At 37.3% G+C, this 17,379-nt stretch overlaps 1 protein-coding gene across 1 annotated transcript; it reads right to left on the reverse strand.

Moving 5' to 3' along the window:
• Nucleotides 1–11,132: 11,132 nt before the first annotated feature.
• LOC140148175 (neuronal acetylcholine receptor subunit alpha-9-like) lies at nucleotides 11,133–17,362 on the reverse strand. The gene is made up of 3 exons (XM_072170039.1): nucleotides 17,257–17,362; nucleotides 11,794–12,445; nucleotides 11,133–11,613 (listed from the first exon to the last, which is right to left on the reverse strand). The coding sequence occupies exons 2-3, from the start codon at nucleotides 12,367–12,369 to the stop codon at nucleotides 11,512–11,514; spliced, it is 678 nt and encodes a 225-aa protein (XP_072026140.1). The 5' UTR covers nucleotides 12,370–12,445; nucleotides 17,257–17,362; the 3' UTR covers nucleotides 11,133–11,511.
• Nucleotides 17,363–17,379: the final 17 nt, after the last annotated feature.

Raw genomic sequence — 17,379 nt, forward strand, 5'->3', positions numbered from 1 at the left:
TACATTGCATTGCATTGCATTGCATTGCATTGCATTACATTACATTACATTACATTACATTACATTACATTACATTTTACATTACATTACATTACATTACATTACATTACATTACATTACATTACATTACATTACATTGCATTATATTACATTACCTTATACAGTACATTAAATTACATTACATTTACATTATACAGTACATTAAATTACACCTCATTACTTCCGATATAAATTTGAAATAACATTACTGTTAAATGGCAAATTCTTAAATAACTGACGAATAGGGAATAATAACCAAGCAAACAGATACAAAACAGGTCAACGAAAGAAATCAAATGCTATCCATAAAAAGGTAGTTAAGACAGAAAATCTCGATATGCTAATTAGGGTCAGGGGTTAGGGTTATGGTTAGGCGTTACGGTTAGGGTTAGGGGTAGGGGTAGGGGTAAGGGTTCGTTTCTGTCTTAAATGAGACATTTACCCATAAAAACATACCTCGTAAAGATACAATGTTATCAGCATCACCATCACTAGCAGCGTCAGCGTACGCGCAGCTCGTCTCTCAGGCTCATTCTCTCTTGCATTTTGTAATTTTTGTTGTATTGATGTTGCAATGGTGTCCACGATTCCACGAGAATCCAATAATGTTAACGGTGCTGGTGCAGGTTGAGTTTCAGTCTCTCCAGAGTGACTCCCAGTCTCCTCTAAATTTACAGCAAGCCCAAGTGGTCGGTCGTTCATGCTACACGTGGCTAATTCAGTCAAATCTGCAACAGAGGTCTGATTCGGGCTGGTGTTTGATTGGAGATTTGGACAACTCAAACCAAGAGACTTTAGAGCAGCATTTTTCGTGCGCCATGCTCTGATGATAAAATATGCCTTGGTGTTGATTATGAGAAGCATGACGAACGGGATCCAATAAAGCAGAAAAGAAATGAGAATTCCAAGCCAAATTGGAAGTAGTGCCCAGCATGTACTAGCTGGTTGTTGCTTTGACCGGATGTACACGTAAATGCCAAATGGTAACCATACCAACAGCGATAAACCGTATGCGGTACTTCATGACTTATGAACTTCACAGCTCTACTACTGGTACGTCTTTTTAAATGCAATAACGGTTTAGCCAATGAAACGTATATATCAATTAATAACATTATGACTGTTAGATTGGATATCATATCAATTAATGTAATCAGGGCACACATACCTCGACCTAGAGGCCAATTTCCCAATATTATCTGACCACAGAATGAAGGCCTGCTGATAATACTAACGCTAAAGTCAGCTACAGCAATACTGATCAAGAATTAGTTAAAGTAGGTTCGAAGGTTTGGTCGAGACAAGAATGTTATCAAAACTAATCCGTTGTATTGCTAAAGATTGTAAATATAGTAAAGAAGATGAAAGTGTAACCGATAACCAATCGAATGATATCAGAATCTCGTCCGTCTTCATCTTCTTTGCTATCCGTCTTTACCTTCTTTACTATCATGCTATCATTATCCCATGTATGGTCAACACGTGTTGTTACGGTGAAGGTGATATTTGAGAAGACAGTGGCAATTTCGGTGACAGTTTCAAGTTCTGAAACTGTTTCCGTACTATGCACGACGTGCTTTCTTTTAAGAAAGAGTATAATAGTAGGGTACAGAATGGAAGTCCCGTTCTCGGGTCTTCTACAAGAAGTTTTGAAGGTGTTTTTCTATAGATTTGAGGACGCTGTATAAAATGAGAGGGGTCTGTCTGACCCATCGAAAAGTGTGGGGAACTCCCGCTAGAGGGCGTTTTTCAAAATGGCCGCCAAAATCCCTTAAAATCGCCATAACTTGGTCAGAGAAGCACCCAGCAGCACGATCCTGATGTCTATACCCACGTTTTTAGGGTCAATGAATCCAATAGAGCCATTTACAACAGCCTAGGACCTATCATTTCAAGATGGCTGCCAAAATTTCAAAATGGCCGCCAGTGAAAATTAATTTGGCTATATCTCGGGTGCAGAAAGTCCTAGAAGTGTGATTCTGATGTCTATACCCATGTTTACAGGGTCTAGAAATCCATATGAATAATCTCGAACAGCACAGGACCTTAAAATTCCAAGATGGCCGCCAAAATTTAATTTAAAAATAACCACCACTAAAATGCAGAATTTGTCCTATATCGTCAATCTTTTCTCTGGTTTAGACGGCCTTATCCGGGGTTTACGATCCTTACCTGGGGCTAAGATGCCTTAACCTTAACGCAGTCTAAACCCCAGATAAGGCAGTCGACATAATATTGATAATACGACAACATTTTGGGGGTAAATGTTGACAAGATGAGATAAAGAAAGCCCCGTAGCTCCGTAGTAGACTTGGCAAGATAATGTATCTCACGATGACGACACAATTATCTTAAGGTTAAATACAATGGATTTTCAGGGCTTGATTCCAGAGGGGCACAGTTAATAATAGAAACAGCCATGCAGAACAAAATGAACTCAAGCGTACTTGGTGTATCCATCTACATGCAAAATGACCACGAACGTATGAAACCGTGGCACGTGAGTCATCCTATGTTGCAGTGATAGGGCGGGAGGGGGCAACCATGATAGGGGCTGCCGGGGTGGGGGGAAGCTGGTTTCTGCCATTTTTCTATGGTATTTTATAAATTTTCATTTTTTTAAATATTATCCTTAGATGATATCTGTCGTGAAATAAATCAATGCCGCTATAGACTAGTAATATGCCTGTAGGCTGATTATGCAATATATACAACAATAACTACAACAACAATAATAATAAACTAACAACCAATATCTAATTTGTAAAACATATTCATAGGCTTATATAGGCCGCGCCTTTTTAGACTAGTCGGCCTGTTAATGAATTATACAATAATAAAAAAAAAACCGGTAAAAACAATCAATCACTGCAGTCAGAAAGAAATAAACGAACAAGAAAGAAGACAGAAAACGAGAAAAATAAGAAAAAATAGGAAAAAAAATAGAATTGGACCACACATGGACTCGAACCCGTACTAGTTCACCAGCTCAAAACAATTACATATAGTTGAGGAGATTATCAGTCAAGCGCGCTAGTCGATTGCGCCACAGAGACAGCTTATGAAAACTTATGGTCTCAAACTGACTGCATGATCAATAGTGCATGCAGGTTGTTATGATAAACAAGCGCATTCCTCCGCAAAGTCGGACGCATCAATGACGAAAAAACTCGTTTTTTTGCAAAAGTAGCTTCAATTAGGAATGAAAATCAAGTGGTAGAGTAATCGACAGACAGTCGAGAAATAATGTTGGTAATTAGATATCAAAATTAACGTTCCACAATCAAGATATCGATAATGTAAAAAAGCAGTGTTTTCTCAAGCAAGATTCTCGAAAATGTTCCCTAAAAACGGGCTTTTAAGATTTAATCGGTACTGTATTCTTCCCCATGGCAACATTATTTCTTTGATCGATGTGTAGTACAATACAAAAAAGAAGAAAACAATCACTCGGCGTGGTTTTATACGGGGCGCACATTTGAAAAAAATGTCATGGAACGCGTTTTTGATCTTGTGAACATGGTGCGAGAAAAGGCTTTAAACGAAAGATTTTCAAATTTATTCTAAAAATTTGTATTAACACACAACGAAAATGTTAAGCTACATCCAATGCACCAACATTTCACTCGCTGCGATATCTGGTTACTGAGAAAACTCTGTTTTAGAGAACAACTGTATACGTCTTTTATACGTTTTTATACGTTTCTTAGTGTAACCTTAACATATCGACATAATTATCTCACCATGTCGACAAGATGTCAACTTGGCAAGATACGGACTTGACATTAAGTATGAAATTTTCTTCACAAAGTGCCAAGACTAGTCTGGAAAGTGTCTGCAAAATATAATTGGTGTGTATCGGGAGATTATGTAAAATAATTGTTTGATAGAACATGTGCTTTTCTTAAGTTTACATTTACATCTGTGGGGGGGGGCACAATGTCGGACTTTATGCAACATTGTTCTGTTATTATCAAATGTATTCATTAGAGAATGAATTTGGAGAAAACCTTCTGATAATTACAAACACTCGCTGAGCAGCAAGACCACCCCTCTAAGCTTTTAATCCGATAAGCTGATTATCTATTTGTTTTCATGAATTGGACATTCTTTGATGTATTACTGAGCTCAATCATCTGAAATTACTGGAGCGTGAGCCACCCAGGCTGGTGGCTCAGCATAGTATTTTATTAACCGAAGCTTTTTCGTTTCCTAATGTAGTGTTTGAGGGCCTAAACTTTGTCAGCAATAGACATTTGTTAGAGCTGAATGCACTTGCAATGTACCATTTTTTAAATGTGAGGATCTTAACATAATTGGCACTTAAAGCAGTGGTACTAACTCTTAAAAGTTTGAATGTCCTGGAGTCAAATGTTATAAACTTACGGTACAAAAACAACTTTTCCTGATTGTCCAATGAACTTACGCTGTATATTTGTGTACAGTTAGTTTATAACATTTTAACTTGGTCCCAGGGGGCCATTCAAACTTTCTGAGTACGTACCACTTGTAAGAACCATATTTTCAAAAGCTCCTCCCTCATTCCAAACTGGTACATTACAAATGCATTTCAGTTCTGATGAATATTGGTGTTTAGGTTTAGTACATATCACCTCAAACTTCATTAAATTTGATAATATCATAACAATGTTCAGAAATTCAGAAATGTTACCCCCCACAAAACTCAAATTCAGTCTCCTTAAATCCACTACATTATGAGCACCAACATGTAGAGCCATGGAAAGCATATTTTCTATCGACAATTATTTGACACCATCTCCCGACACACCCCAATAAATATTTAAATGGTTGGATTTCATCACACGACCTTCTAGTAACTGTATCTAGAAAGTTGTGAAAGTTACTCGTATATATTTGGCCGGAAATAGGTTTTTTTCTATGGTTACTGACCAGCTCATTAGCGCGGTTCATCAATCTCAACTTTCCTGATCTGACATGGGACATTCTTTACCGCGAGATTACTGCCCTCTGTTGATGACAGGGCTTCGAACTCTTATCAAGGAGATATAAGAAGTGCAGAGCCGTGGATGATGTATGAATTTTATCGCTTGGATGAATCAGGTAGAGTTTACTCCTTACTTAACAAGTGTTTTCATAAGCGCAACTTTATTAAATATCAGTTAGTAATTCCCGAGGAAGCATAAAATGAAACGTCGAGCAATAAATGAATTAAGAGATAACGCCAAACAGAAACATATTAAGTCGTTTATCCATTTGTTGGCTTGAATAAACAAGCCACTTCAAAATAGCCGTAAGGTTTTTTGCATTTTTCTCAAAAATTATAGCGCATAGGTGACAAGTAAGATATTAGGGGCAAGGACTGCAACTACTGCATTGAAAATTCAGCAACTCAAGGCAAGTAGTTATTGATTTATTGATCAAATATTGGTTTCCCTCATTTTTGACTGTAACTCCACAACTGTCGTCTGTGCTGAAATAAAATGTCCAGTGCAGTAGTTTTAGTCCTTGCCCCTATAATATACATATCTTACTTGCCACCAATGCGCTATAAATTTTGAGAAAAATGCAAAAATAGGCACAAAATTTGGCAGGGGTGTAGTACCCCCTTAAAGATTACCTGTACTCGTACTGTTATAAATAGCCCAATGCCATCTGGTTTTGTCCTGTGGGTGGCTTTAAAGAACAGTGGGTCCAAACGCCAATATAACGAGGGAACACAGTAATAGCAACTGCTGATTTGCTAACAGCTGAAATCCACCACTGAAGCGGTATGCACTCTGACATGAACATGAAACATCCGAAAAACTTTCAACAACAACAACATTGCATATGAGAAAGGTTTTTAACACAAGTCAACACATACATAAATGACAGCCAGTGAAAAAATTTCACTGACCATCCAGGATTTGAACATTGCATGTTGTTGATGCAATATATCTCTTTCATGCAACCACCATATTACAGGATTGCTACTCTGCTTCTGTTCCTTAGCCAGTTGAACATTGTTGAATGAGCCAGTGTACTTTTAAAAAAAAATGTAGACATTTATATACCCAGCAAACACAAAACGTTTTCGACATCATTCGCAAAAGGTTATAAAAGGTTGTCAGAAAACGTTAAAATGTCGGGTTATATAAAGGGTACATTAATGGTATAAAACGTTTTCATAACATTGAATAACATTTGTTGGTAATTTACTGCACAGCAAACACAAATGTTTTACAGAAAACATTTAAATGTCGGGTTATATAAAGGGTATAAAAACGTTTTAATAACATTCCAAAAACATTTTTGAAAACTTGGAACAACTCATTATAAACACAATTTTCTTTTGGCGTGGAAAAATATTTTGCAAAAAATGTTTTCCCAAAATATTTACAATAACGTTTTTAAAATGTTTTCACGACCTTTATATAACCCGACATTTAAATGTTATTAAAACGTTTTGTAAAAAACATTTAAAGAACATTGCTGTGTTTGCTGGATGCAAACATTTTAACATAATGTTATTTAAGTGTTGACAAAATATATATATATTTAAAATATTGTTGTAGTGTGTTTTCATAGAAAACGTTTTAAAACGATTTCATGACCTTTATATAACCCGACATTTTAATGTTATTAAAACGTTTTTACCAAAACCAAAATCCAAAATATAACTTATTTAAAACGTTTTAAAAACGTTTTTGTGTTTGCTGGGTAGCGCTTTATGCCGTAAACAGCCTCAAAGCGCTTTACATTTATTCCGCCGTTATTAGAATATGTCGGAACCACGTTTGCTGCATACAAATGGCGCAGGGTTCATCAGTACAACGACTGTGACTACCCCTAACAGCTTCCCATTGCACCTGGGTGGGGTGAGGCAAGCGAGATAAAGCGCCTTGCCCAAGGGCGCAACGCGGTGGCGGGACGGGGACTCGAACCCATGCACGTCAAGCAAGCTCTCAGATTATGAGTCCAAGGCCGTAACCACTGAGCCACCGTGCCCTCTTATTACCTGATACTCGAAAGATACACGACAGAAGTTATAAGTTTCTTTATTTCAACAGTTTAATTACAGGGATAATAGAAGACAAGTTATATCTGAAAGTGACAATTCTCGATCTTATCAAGGTATTGGCTAAAACTTCACTTCACACAGAAATTGATTACAAATTGATAATATTGATTTTACATAGCTTACACATTATATTAATAATGCTGAAATAGTTTTGAAGAAAGCCTCCGCTTATGTTCGATATTACTATCAACTATAATATAATAAACATTAAGTATCATTGCTTTCTGTAAAGTTCTGCAATAGTTATAGTAGTACATAGTAGGTATCGGCTATATAGCCTGAAAAGGGGTGATGTTGCAGAAAGCAGGGAGGGCCACATTTTAAGCCGCTCATTATCCTGAGAATTTTAATACCTTTTAAGAATTTGGTTGAAAAATGAGATGATGCGGGCCAACATGCCAATGATGCGAGACCCCCTACCCCTTTCACACTATTTTTAATATTATCTCAAGTTTCTATTATATTGTTTGATGGTTTTAATGATTTTAGGATGTGAGGACACTGTTCAGCCTAAAAGCTGTTACGCATGAAATTATACACCCCTATAAAAATTTCGATTTTTATGATCAAATGAAAGCTATTTATAATTAACAGAATCTCCTCAAGTTTGAACTTTCTAGTTTATTCTGCTTTTGCGCAGTACAGATTTAAATATTTGAACGGCCGCTTTCATTGAATTACATGAAATACAAAAGTTCGTGACCTCGAATATTCGAATATGGTTTTCCTGGAAAGTGCGCTGAGGCTTGTGGATCAACGTTATTTCCCCTATATTAAAAATGAGCGCTCCAGTCACAGCAAATGTGATAAAAGGCTTAAATTTCAAGATGTCTGTAACTGATGATTATCACGAGTATGATCAATTATGAAAACAATGCACAAAAAGTGTCATTAAATGACAAAGCGCCCTCAAATACTGATTGCACTCTAAAACGCAAATTTCAAAAACACCGACAATTTTCTTTCGACACAAAATGCATAAATGAAAATACGAAAATATACAATATATAATCTTTAATATGACATGATTCCCTAAAAGTAGAAACTTAAGGTCACAATAACCCCCCCCTCCCTCCTGTATGTCGTTTTTGCCGGCACTAACTCATTTTTCAACCGATTTTTAAAGGTGTCAAAATGTTCAGGATGATGAGCTGCTTCAAATAATACCCTCCCCTAAGCTATCTGAAACATCAACATTTTATAGTTTATCACTAATAGTAGTAAAAACAGCAACGCCGTCATCTGGTTACACTCTGGCTTTGTGTTGCATTACCATGGATGGACCTTTTACTCCTGTGGCACATACATAGAGTCCATGAAAGAAATATATCGGTGGAAACTTAATTGTGTTGGTACTTTAATGCTACAACTAAACATGACAATTGACCACACCGTTCGTGAAATATAAGAATTCTATTGAAGAAACTCCCTCATCGTCATACTTTTCCACGGATTCAAATATCAATCGATTATATGGATTCGGAGTGCGCATCACCAGCGCATGAGACCTCTATATTGTCACTTACAGATATTTGACTCCGTGGAACGGGCTGAAAATGAGGTAGTTTCGTAAAATTCTTTTATTTCAAAAACGGAGCTGTTAATTGTCAAAGTATGTGATAGCTGATACCACATCAGTTATTTAGTTACGTTTGGTTTATGGGTTAAAATACCCAAAATATTTCCGACGATTATAGATACAGTTCTTATAGTGAAACCCTGTAGTGGCAATACTCAACCAGTGGCGTACAGTGGGGCAAACAAAAGCAATTTGCCCAGTGAGCAATAGTTCGGCTCAATTTTACTGGGATATCTCCGCGCGTAGCGGCCGAAAGGTTAATATATTATAGTTTATTACTATTTACAATAAAAATCGATACACATTGGTTTCAAATTTTCAATTTTACACTATTTATACTCAAATCAATGTGTTCTATATATGCGTATTTAAATAGTACTAAGAACAAAGAATGTTTCTTGTCTTTTTTCTTTGAGTTGTTGAGGAAACCTGCTTACCCCCTGTCCACCATCAAGTACGACACTCACCCCACTTCGGGTTTTTTTTTCACCAAGGGACCCCTCATTTTTATGAAACATAATACCCAAATACCGATGAGACTCGTGCGTGTTTAGGCTGTGCCAAGAATTGCAAGAGATTCCATTCACCACCTGTTCACGCTATGATTGCCGTCAATGCTCAATATTTGCCCGGGCTGTCATTTTCTTCGGATCATGAATATGTCGGAGACCTGAGTAAATTTATTATTACCCTCCCCACATCGCGTAATACATTTTTATGACACCTCCCCCACCATCTCAGGTTGAAAATTTTTATGACCCCCTCCCCCTCCCCCCTCTTCCGGCTACACAGACTGACGACAAATTATTCGTCGCCGGAACTAAGGGGCAAAGCACGCAAAAACGTAAACCAGAAGGGTTTTTTTATAATTGTATCGCGTGAATCATATAAATAAAGATTGTGTGCACATTTTGATCGTAAGTCAACAGAATGCGCGAGCAGCGCGCGAAATTTGGGGTCACCGGCCCTTAATGCGCGCGCGAAAATTTGGTGTCACCAGCCCTTAATAATTCTATAATCCCCCCTAATTTTGATCTAAAAAAATTATAACCCCCTATTTTTGGTCTCAAAATTCTCATGACCCCCGAATACCATAAATACCGTATACGGGAGAACTACAACGTTCATACCTTCAGACATTTTACACAAATCTCTTTCTGTCGTCGTAGTAGACGGTAGTCAACTAGTCAAGAGCGCTGGTGTGGTTTGAATGAGAGTCTTGGTCTTTGACAAGTCTGGAAAATCCGTGATACTCATACCAGTCCACTATTTGTTGCCATCCATCCTTCTGGTCTGCCTCTTCTTCTTCGGCTTACAACCACCCCTCTGATATTGTCTTCTCTCTTAATTTATGTCTATTAATATAACCAAAGAAGTCTAGTTTCCTACTTGCTTTGTTTAATAGCTCGAAGTATCAGTTCTGCAATCAGTCCACGGGACCCTCAACATCCTCCGGTAGCACCACATCTGGAAGGCATCCACTGTCCTCCTCCTGCTTTTCACGATCATCCGTATTATGTAGATCACTGTGAACTTAAAGGCTGTGGGTCTCAGTAAACGGATTTTGAGTGATGTTTATATTCTGCTTTTCCTAAAAGAACCTAATCTTAGACATGTTTGAAAAACGTTACTAGCCCAGAATAAAAGTTTTTTATTATTATATTGTTTTTATTATTATTATTAAAAAATTTCATTATTATAATGAAGCCCGGTAATGAAGGTTTCAAGCCTTTACAAAGGCTATAAATTACAAAGCTCAAACATACAAGCACCGTTGCTGGATTATGTGCCAAGAACGAATGATAAAATATATAAACCATCCGTCACAATGATAGCGACATTCACATCAGTGCGACGTCATGTGGCATACGATTACATTTTGTGTTATTACAGAAGGCTTACAGAATGAATACATATTGGAAAACATAAGAGCGTCAAAACGTTAGGTTGTAAGATATTTTAAAGAATAAGAAGTAAGTAGGTATTAAGTATACAGTTCGCCGTCCAGAAATGTATCATATAAGCTTCCACGGTGAGAAAACCGTTCAACTCATTATCAAAAGGTTGTGGACTCGAACACGTCAAGACCAACGTGCTGTGTCCTTATGCAAGACACTTTATCTCACTTATCCCACTCCACCCACGTGTACAATGGGAAGCTGTAAGAGGGTAGTCAAACTGGTAACGCCGTTCTCGTTAGCAGCCATGTGGTGGGATGACATCAGAATAAATGTGATGCGCTTCCATCACATTCAAAATTGTTTGTTTTTGCCGATCCATTTATTTATTATATGCAGCATTTCAGTTGAGGTAATGCGGTAGAGTAACTTCCTACGACCTGACCCGAACGTCGTACCACGAGCTTCAAGAATATAGGGCCAGCTAAGCTTAATGTATGGGCTACGACAATATAGTTGTATTGGTCTCTATTCTTTTAACGTTTTCATTGTTTTTAAGACTTTTACTGAATGGGGACGTAAAGACGTTTGAAGCGTTGTCTTTCGATCACATTTAGGTCATATTATGTGAAAACGAACGATGACCTTGAAAAATTGCCCGCTTAGGTTTATCCTTGTCATGCTTGTGATATGCTTCAAATCCAGCCAGTCATAATTGGTTGAAATGCTTTCAGAAAATAATATAAGCGGACCTGCAACATTCTATGTCGAATGTGAAACCAAAATTGCTGTGCCGTTCAAAAGCCTTTACAGGTAGATACAACCTTGTTTCCAACGCCTTTGTTGATTTTCAACCTGGATGTTCTTAACAAATCGAGGCATAGACTCGCACAATATAAGGTTATAATGAAGAGTAATTCAGTTTCAATAAATAAGCTCCCGCATGGAAGGCTTCAATACCAGTATCTGAGGATGATGATAGCTCCAACGATGAAGACGGCGAGGAAGATTAAGAAGAAGATAAGGTCGATTACACGTATCACAATGCCTTTTCTCTGAAATAATACAAGACGAAAAAGTTATATTAAATAAAAAAATATTTAATTTCAGGAGATCATGTATTCCTAAAATGGATATTTTTCTTCCATCTCTTTTGATTTAGTGAAAGGCTAATTACCTCTATTTTGATCAAATTTGTTTACAAATAATACTAGCGCGATGCGCTGAATACTTACATAGTATCCGCTTATTTTATCATCATCATCGTCTCCAGCAGTCTTAAATCCATAATGTATGTTGTAAACAGCTGCCGACACCAGAGCACCAAAGAAAACCAAGAAAATATCAAAGCTTAGGAAACAACCAAGCATTGTCTCTGCGTCACCTGGCAAAGCCATATTGACATACAGCATGAGAATAATAAGGCAAAGGAGCAATACGGCGTTCAGGACGATCTTCTCACCAGCTGCGGAAGGTAATAAGAAAGATATCAGCACAAATAGGGACGTGACCACACAAGGGACAGTGAGTTTAATGCTGTACTGGCTTGATTGTCGTTTAAGCTTCAAAATAACGGTGTACTCGGAGAACGGCGCTCCTTTGTAGTTCTTGTAGTGAAAATACGCTGTTGTGTTCATAAGCTTCCATTTTGGATTTTCATGGTATCGATCAAGAGTAGCCCCTTCATCTTGACTAGGTCCAAGAATGATGTCATGTGCGTGGTAAGCCCATGTGCCAAAGGTCAAGTTACATTTCTGAACATCGTAAGGGAAGGCGGTGAAGTCGAGCGGGCAGTTTGCTGTGACTCTCATCGGAACCACAAGGCTGACAAACCCGTCGGAGGTTGTGGATGCTCGCGGTTCTTCGATGAGCTTCTCTGTGCTGAACCTAATGTAGAAGTGAAAAGAGATGTGAAATAAAAGGTTACTTAGTTCTGACGTTGAACACTGCGAAGGCATGTAGTAAATTAAAGGTTGTTTTTATACTACACGTACTAGAATATTTTTTAACATTTAGGTAACCCTAGCCCTATAATGAGCCATTTTTGCAATGCCAACGATGACATACCCATATAACCTAAATGAGTCGTTCCAATCTGATAATAAACCATTGCATTCTACCGAGACAGCCCTAAGGTAAAGAATGACATTGCCTCAGTAATTGACAACAAGAATGCAGTCATGCTCGACTTATCGGTTGCATTTGATACAATCGATCATGGCACATTTGTCAACAGACTTTGTCAAAGTTTTCATATTAAGGGTTGCGCTCTTACAATGGTTTGCTAGTTATCTTAAAAACAGAAAAAAATCGTGTTTATATTTCGGGACAGTTCTCCAACGAGCATGTATTGAATTTTGGCCTGCCGCAAGGATCCATTCTAGGACACAGGTGATATACAATGTATACTCATCCTGTTGGGGACATTTTGCGCAGGAACAATGTCAGTTTTCATGCTGACGATACCCGGGTGTATGTTTCACTCGACCCGCGAATTCCTGATGAGTGTGAGCGAGCTCTCAACAGACTCAAGACATGTGCAAATGAAATTTTGGATGTCACAAGACAAATTGCAGTTAAACCAGGAAAAAACTGAGTTTTACATTGCTGCGTCTTCGAGATTCATAAGTAATCTTTCGGGTATCAAGTTAAATCTTTGAGTCATTTTTGATCCATTTTTAAACATGTCTAGTCAGATTTCATCAGTTGTGAGGTAAGTTGTCAGTTCACCTACGCAATCTTTCCAGGATTCGTCGTTTTTGTGGCGCCCTCTACGGAGGCGCAACATTATAGGCATGAATTTGTGAAAAGCTTCTAATTTCACTCTTGCTAGATTGACTTCGCAATTGTTTTGCTAAAATTATGCCCAGCTCAGAAATAAAACCACAATTTGTTTGGATTTTATTTTATTATTGTTTTCTGATATGCACGGGATAAAATGGTGAGCGTATATTCTTTGTTTAAAATACAAAATTAGGATTTATAAAAACACCAAATAAATCCTGACCTTTGTATGCGTTCAACCAGTTTACCGTGTGCCTTAGAACCCGATAGACGGTGACATTTGACCATACACTAGGATCCACAACATGCTCATCTATCATGGGAACAGTTCTTAAATCCTAATACATTTGTACCGTCATCCTTTGAAAATTTGGGTACACAAACTCATACTCTGCAACTTGAGGTCAAATTTTGCACTATGATTATGTAATTGAGGTTATTGGACTATGCCATTGGGATGAGACTCTTGTGGTCCATAGTGATAAGATCAATTAACGAGGCCTCTTAAACTGATGGCTTTTGTTTGTTAATTACCATAGAATCTAAAGTCTGCACAAAAAGTAACTCAGCTGTTATAAATACGCCTATAGCTTCAGAACTAATAATTGTTTTCACAATATTTCAACATAGAGAGAAGGATGATTTATTTACACGCATTTTGATACCACATTCGTCAAATGTCGTATAAATGTTAACAACACAGTAGTGCTTTTACAGAAAAATACCCGAATTTAAAAGTTGCAGTTTACAGCGATCAATGGTTATAATGCCAGCACTGTAAACACGTAAGCCTGTCATTATCTTCGCACTTACTTCAAATCAATCCAAATAACTGCAACTTTAAAATTGGGGTATTTTTCTTTCAAAACACTGCTGTATTGTCAATATTGAACAAAATTGGACAAATGGGGTATCAAAATGCGCGTAAATAAACCATCCTTCTTTTTATGTTGAAATATTGTGAAAACATTTATTAGTTCTGAATCTATAGGCGTATTTATAACAGCTGAGTTACTTTTTGTGCAGACTTTGTATAGCGGTTATTGCCAAAGTTGCAATATATGGTGGCACAATTGGGCGGCAAACTGCATGCAAACAACACGGCATATTGATTATACATGTTCTACATTGTTGTATTTTAAAACACTGAAAACCAAAATTGACGTTAAATGCCATGATTGGATCATGCATGGAGGTAGTACTAGATACTAGCTACTACCTCCATGATTGGATTAAGTAAATAACTAAATACTGTTATCTACCCAGCAATGTTTGCTTATCTTAATAATTGTAACAAACTGTAGTGTACTAAATGGTACAAGACAGAAAAGGCAAACAGACAGAAATTTATAGTTTTAAATTAGAGAGTTGACAGGAAGTTGTACAATGTTGTAAGAGTTAAATTGTTATGGATATGATTGGTGTAAGCGCAAAAATGTTGAATGTCAGATCGAAGTCATCCGAGGTGAATTAAGTAATGTCAATCACAAATTGTTACAGGTCATTTGAGGTGGACTAAGTTTATATTTGGATTGTCAGAACACCTTCCCCAATCAAACACATTTCTCTTGCATTTGATCATCTTCTACTCTTCCCTAGAAAAATCATTATAATACCAAATCTACACCATGGAATTCACCATATCACGTCCAAGTTCACATTGGGCGCCACATTCCTTTTTTAAAGGAATTTTTATTAAGATCTGAACACATGCAAACTGGCTGTTCAAGCTCTTGTGTTTTCTCGCATAGACTATGGTAACGCCTTACAGTTTAAAGCCACTGAATATGACCTAACTCGTCTACAACTCCTACAAAATAGAGCCGCGAGACTTTATCTTCATTGGCTACCGATCCGTATGCGTATCGAATTCAAGCTTTTGGTAATTACATACAAGTGTGTCAACTCGCAAGCTCCGGAATACCTGCAAGAACTTATCACATTTCGCAAACCAAAGTACGCCACTCGTTCATCACTTGACAGAACACTTCTCATTGTCCCGAAAACCAGGACTCTCACCGGTGACAAAGCGTTTCAAACCGCAGGTCCTCGTCTATGGAATTCTCTTCCAATCAACATCAGGCAGGCCAAAACATTGGGCATCTTCAAAACCAATTTAAAAACTCATTTGTTCGTTTAATTCTTTGCTTGTCTGGAAATGGTATGTTTATTATGTAAAATGCCATTGATTATTGTTTTATTATTATTATATGTGTTCTTTTTTGGAAAGCGCTGTGGTCCATGGAGGGCGCTATATAAATGCTTGGTTGTATTGTATTATTGTATTTGTTGTATATATAGCCTCATACTATTATATGTATCCAGCAATACCAAAATTGGTACAATCATTAACACACGTAGTGTCACTATGACATCATAATATGAGCACGCCCTCACAAAATTGGGAAATTCTACAAATTATACAAAAGTATAGGAAAAGTCGAATTTGCCGGATTACAGTATTCAACTTTACTACCATGTTTAAAGTCCATAATCATGTCTAAATGCAGAATGAAAATCGTGGATTTTACTGTGGCAACCTATGGTGGGTCATCCCCCTTTGTCGAATTTGATGGTTAGTCTTAACCCCTTGTAAGCAGGTGGGTACAATTTGTATCTCTCAAATGAGCGCAAAGGACGAATCTACGTTTAGCTTAAGTCTATTTAATCTTAAGTTTATTTAGTATGCCGGATGATAACCATAGGGTTTCGCAGGAGGAGGTTTCATTTTTGTTTTCAAGATCAGTCGTGGTGAGGTTTATACCAGTGCCATTAACCGCCCCTGTAACCAGGGGCGGACCCCCTTGGGTCCATTGCCCCCTCGCAAATGAGTTAACCGTTTGTACATGCCCCAATGGAGGATCGGTATTTCTTCCCTCCTTTGCCCACCCCCCCTTGTGGTAGATTCCTCCCCTCTACCCTCTCGATTACGAATCTAGTTACGCCATTGGCCATCTAGACGCTTCGTGCATTGTTTAGCCTCAACACATTTACTTGATGATTCGTGAATGCTACACTCATATAAAACAGATTACTCGATATAAGTTAAAAATAGAACAGCAAAAAATTAGTAAAAATTTACCCAATACTGAGTCGAGTACAGTTTATCCAACGTTGAGTAGTTATAGACTCAATTTGTTGAGCTGGTCTCATTTTTTAATACACTCATAGAAATGACTTGTTCGCCTTGTCAAAAGTTTGGACAACTCAAAAATAGTGTAAAAGTTGCCCAAACAAAATTCATTTTAGTTATCCGAACTTAAAAAATGCTGAAAAAAGCTCAAAAAGTTCCGTCAACTAATCAACTTAGTTGGCATTACTTAAAAAGTTGATGTAAGTCGTTGCGTCAACTTTTTAAGTAATGTCAACTTCTGAATTCAAGTTCAGGGAATTTAGAAAAATAAACAAGGTTCAAAGAACCAATTAGTTGAGTTATTGTAACTCAACATGTAACTCGTTCATATTAAGTTACTGGTACTTATTGTTTTGAGTTATTCCAATTTAGTACTTTGTTACTTAATTCACGTAATTGGATCATTTTCTGCACAATTAGCAGTATTCAAATATTTATTTTTGTAATCAGTGCCCAATTGTGTATACTATAGCACACCTCTAGAAAATTATGCTAACCTAGTTTTATTTTCTGAGTTGTAAGAACTCAATAAAGTACGTGCAAATGAGTGCGACCAACATAATGATATCAAGTCAGCGTTACTCAAAATTGTACGCGTTGGCATTACTCGGAAAGTTGACGCAACGACTTACATCAACTTACTGAGTAATGCCAACGAACAATTTCTATGAGTGTACTTAACATTGAGTAATTTTTATTTAGAGTGTGTTTACAGGTCGAAATTATATACACAGGTTTTGATTGATTCTGGACTTTTATATCAGAATCTTTATGTACTTACCCATTGAGCAAGGCGATTTCCGGAGTCCATAGTTTTGATATCGGTACGTTGACTTCCCAGGTATCGTTAAAGTCTCTGGGATTCCATCTCAGTCTATGATCACGCCAATTCTAGAAAAAGGAA

The sequence above is a fragment of the Amphiura filiformis genome, chromosome 1 (genome assembly GCF_039555335.1).
Source record: "Amphiura filiformis chromosome 1, Afil_fr2py, whole genome shotgun sequence".
NCBI lineage: Eukaryota > Metazoa > Echinodermata > Ophiuroidea > Amphilepidida > Amphiuridae > Amphiura > Amphiura filiformis.

Bases quoted from the DNA above. Each gene is read 5' to 3' on its own strand.
- LOC140148175 (XM_072170039.1), bottom strand. From the start codon at position 12,369: ATGAGAGTCACAGCAAACTGCCCGCTCGACTTCACCGCCTTCCCTTAC. The intron at 11,614-11,793 runs GTAAGTATTCAG...GTATTATTTCAG, and splicing joins ATAAAATAAGCGGATACTAT to AGAAAAGGCATTGTGATACG.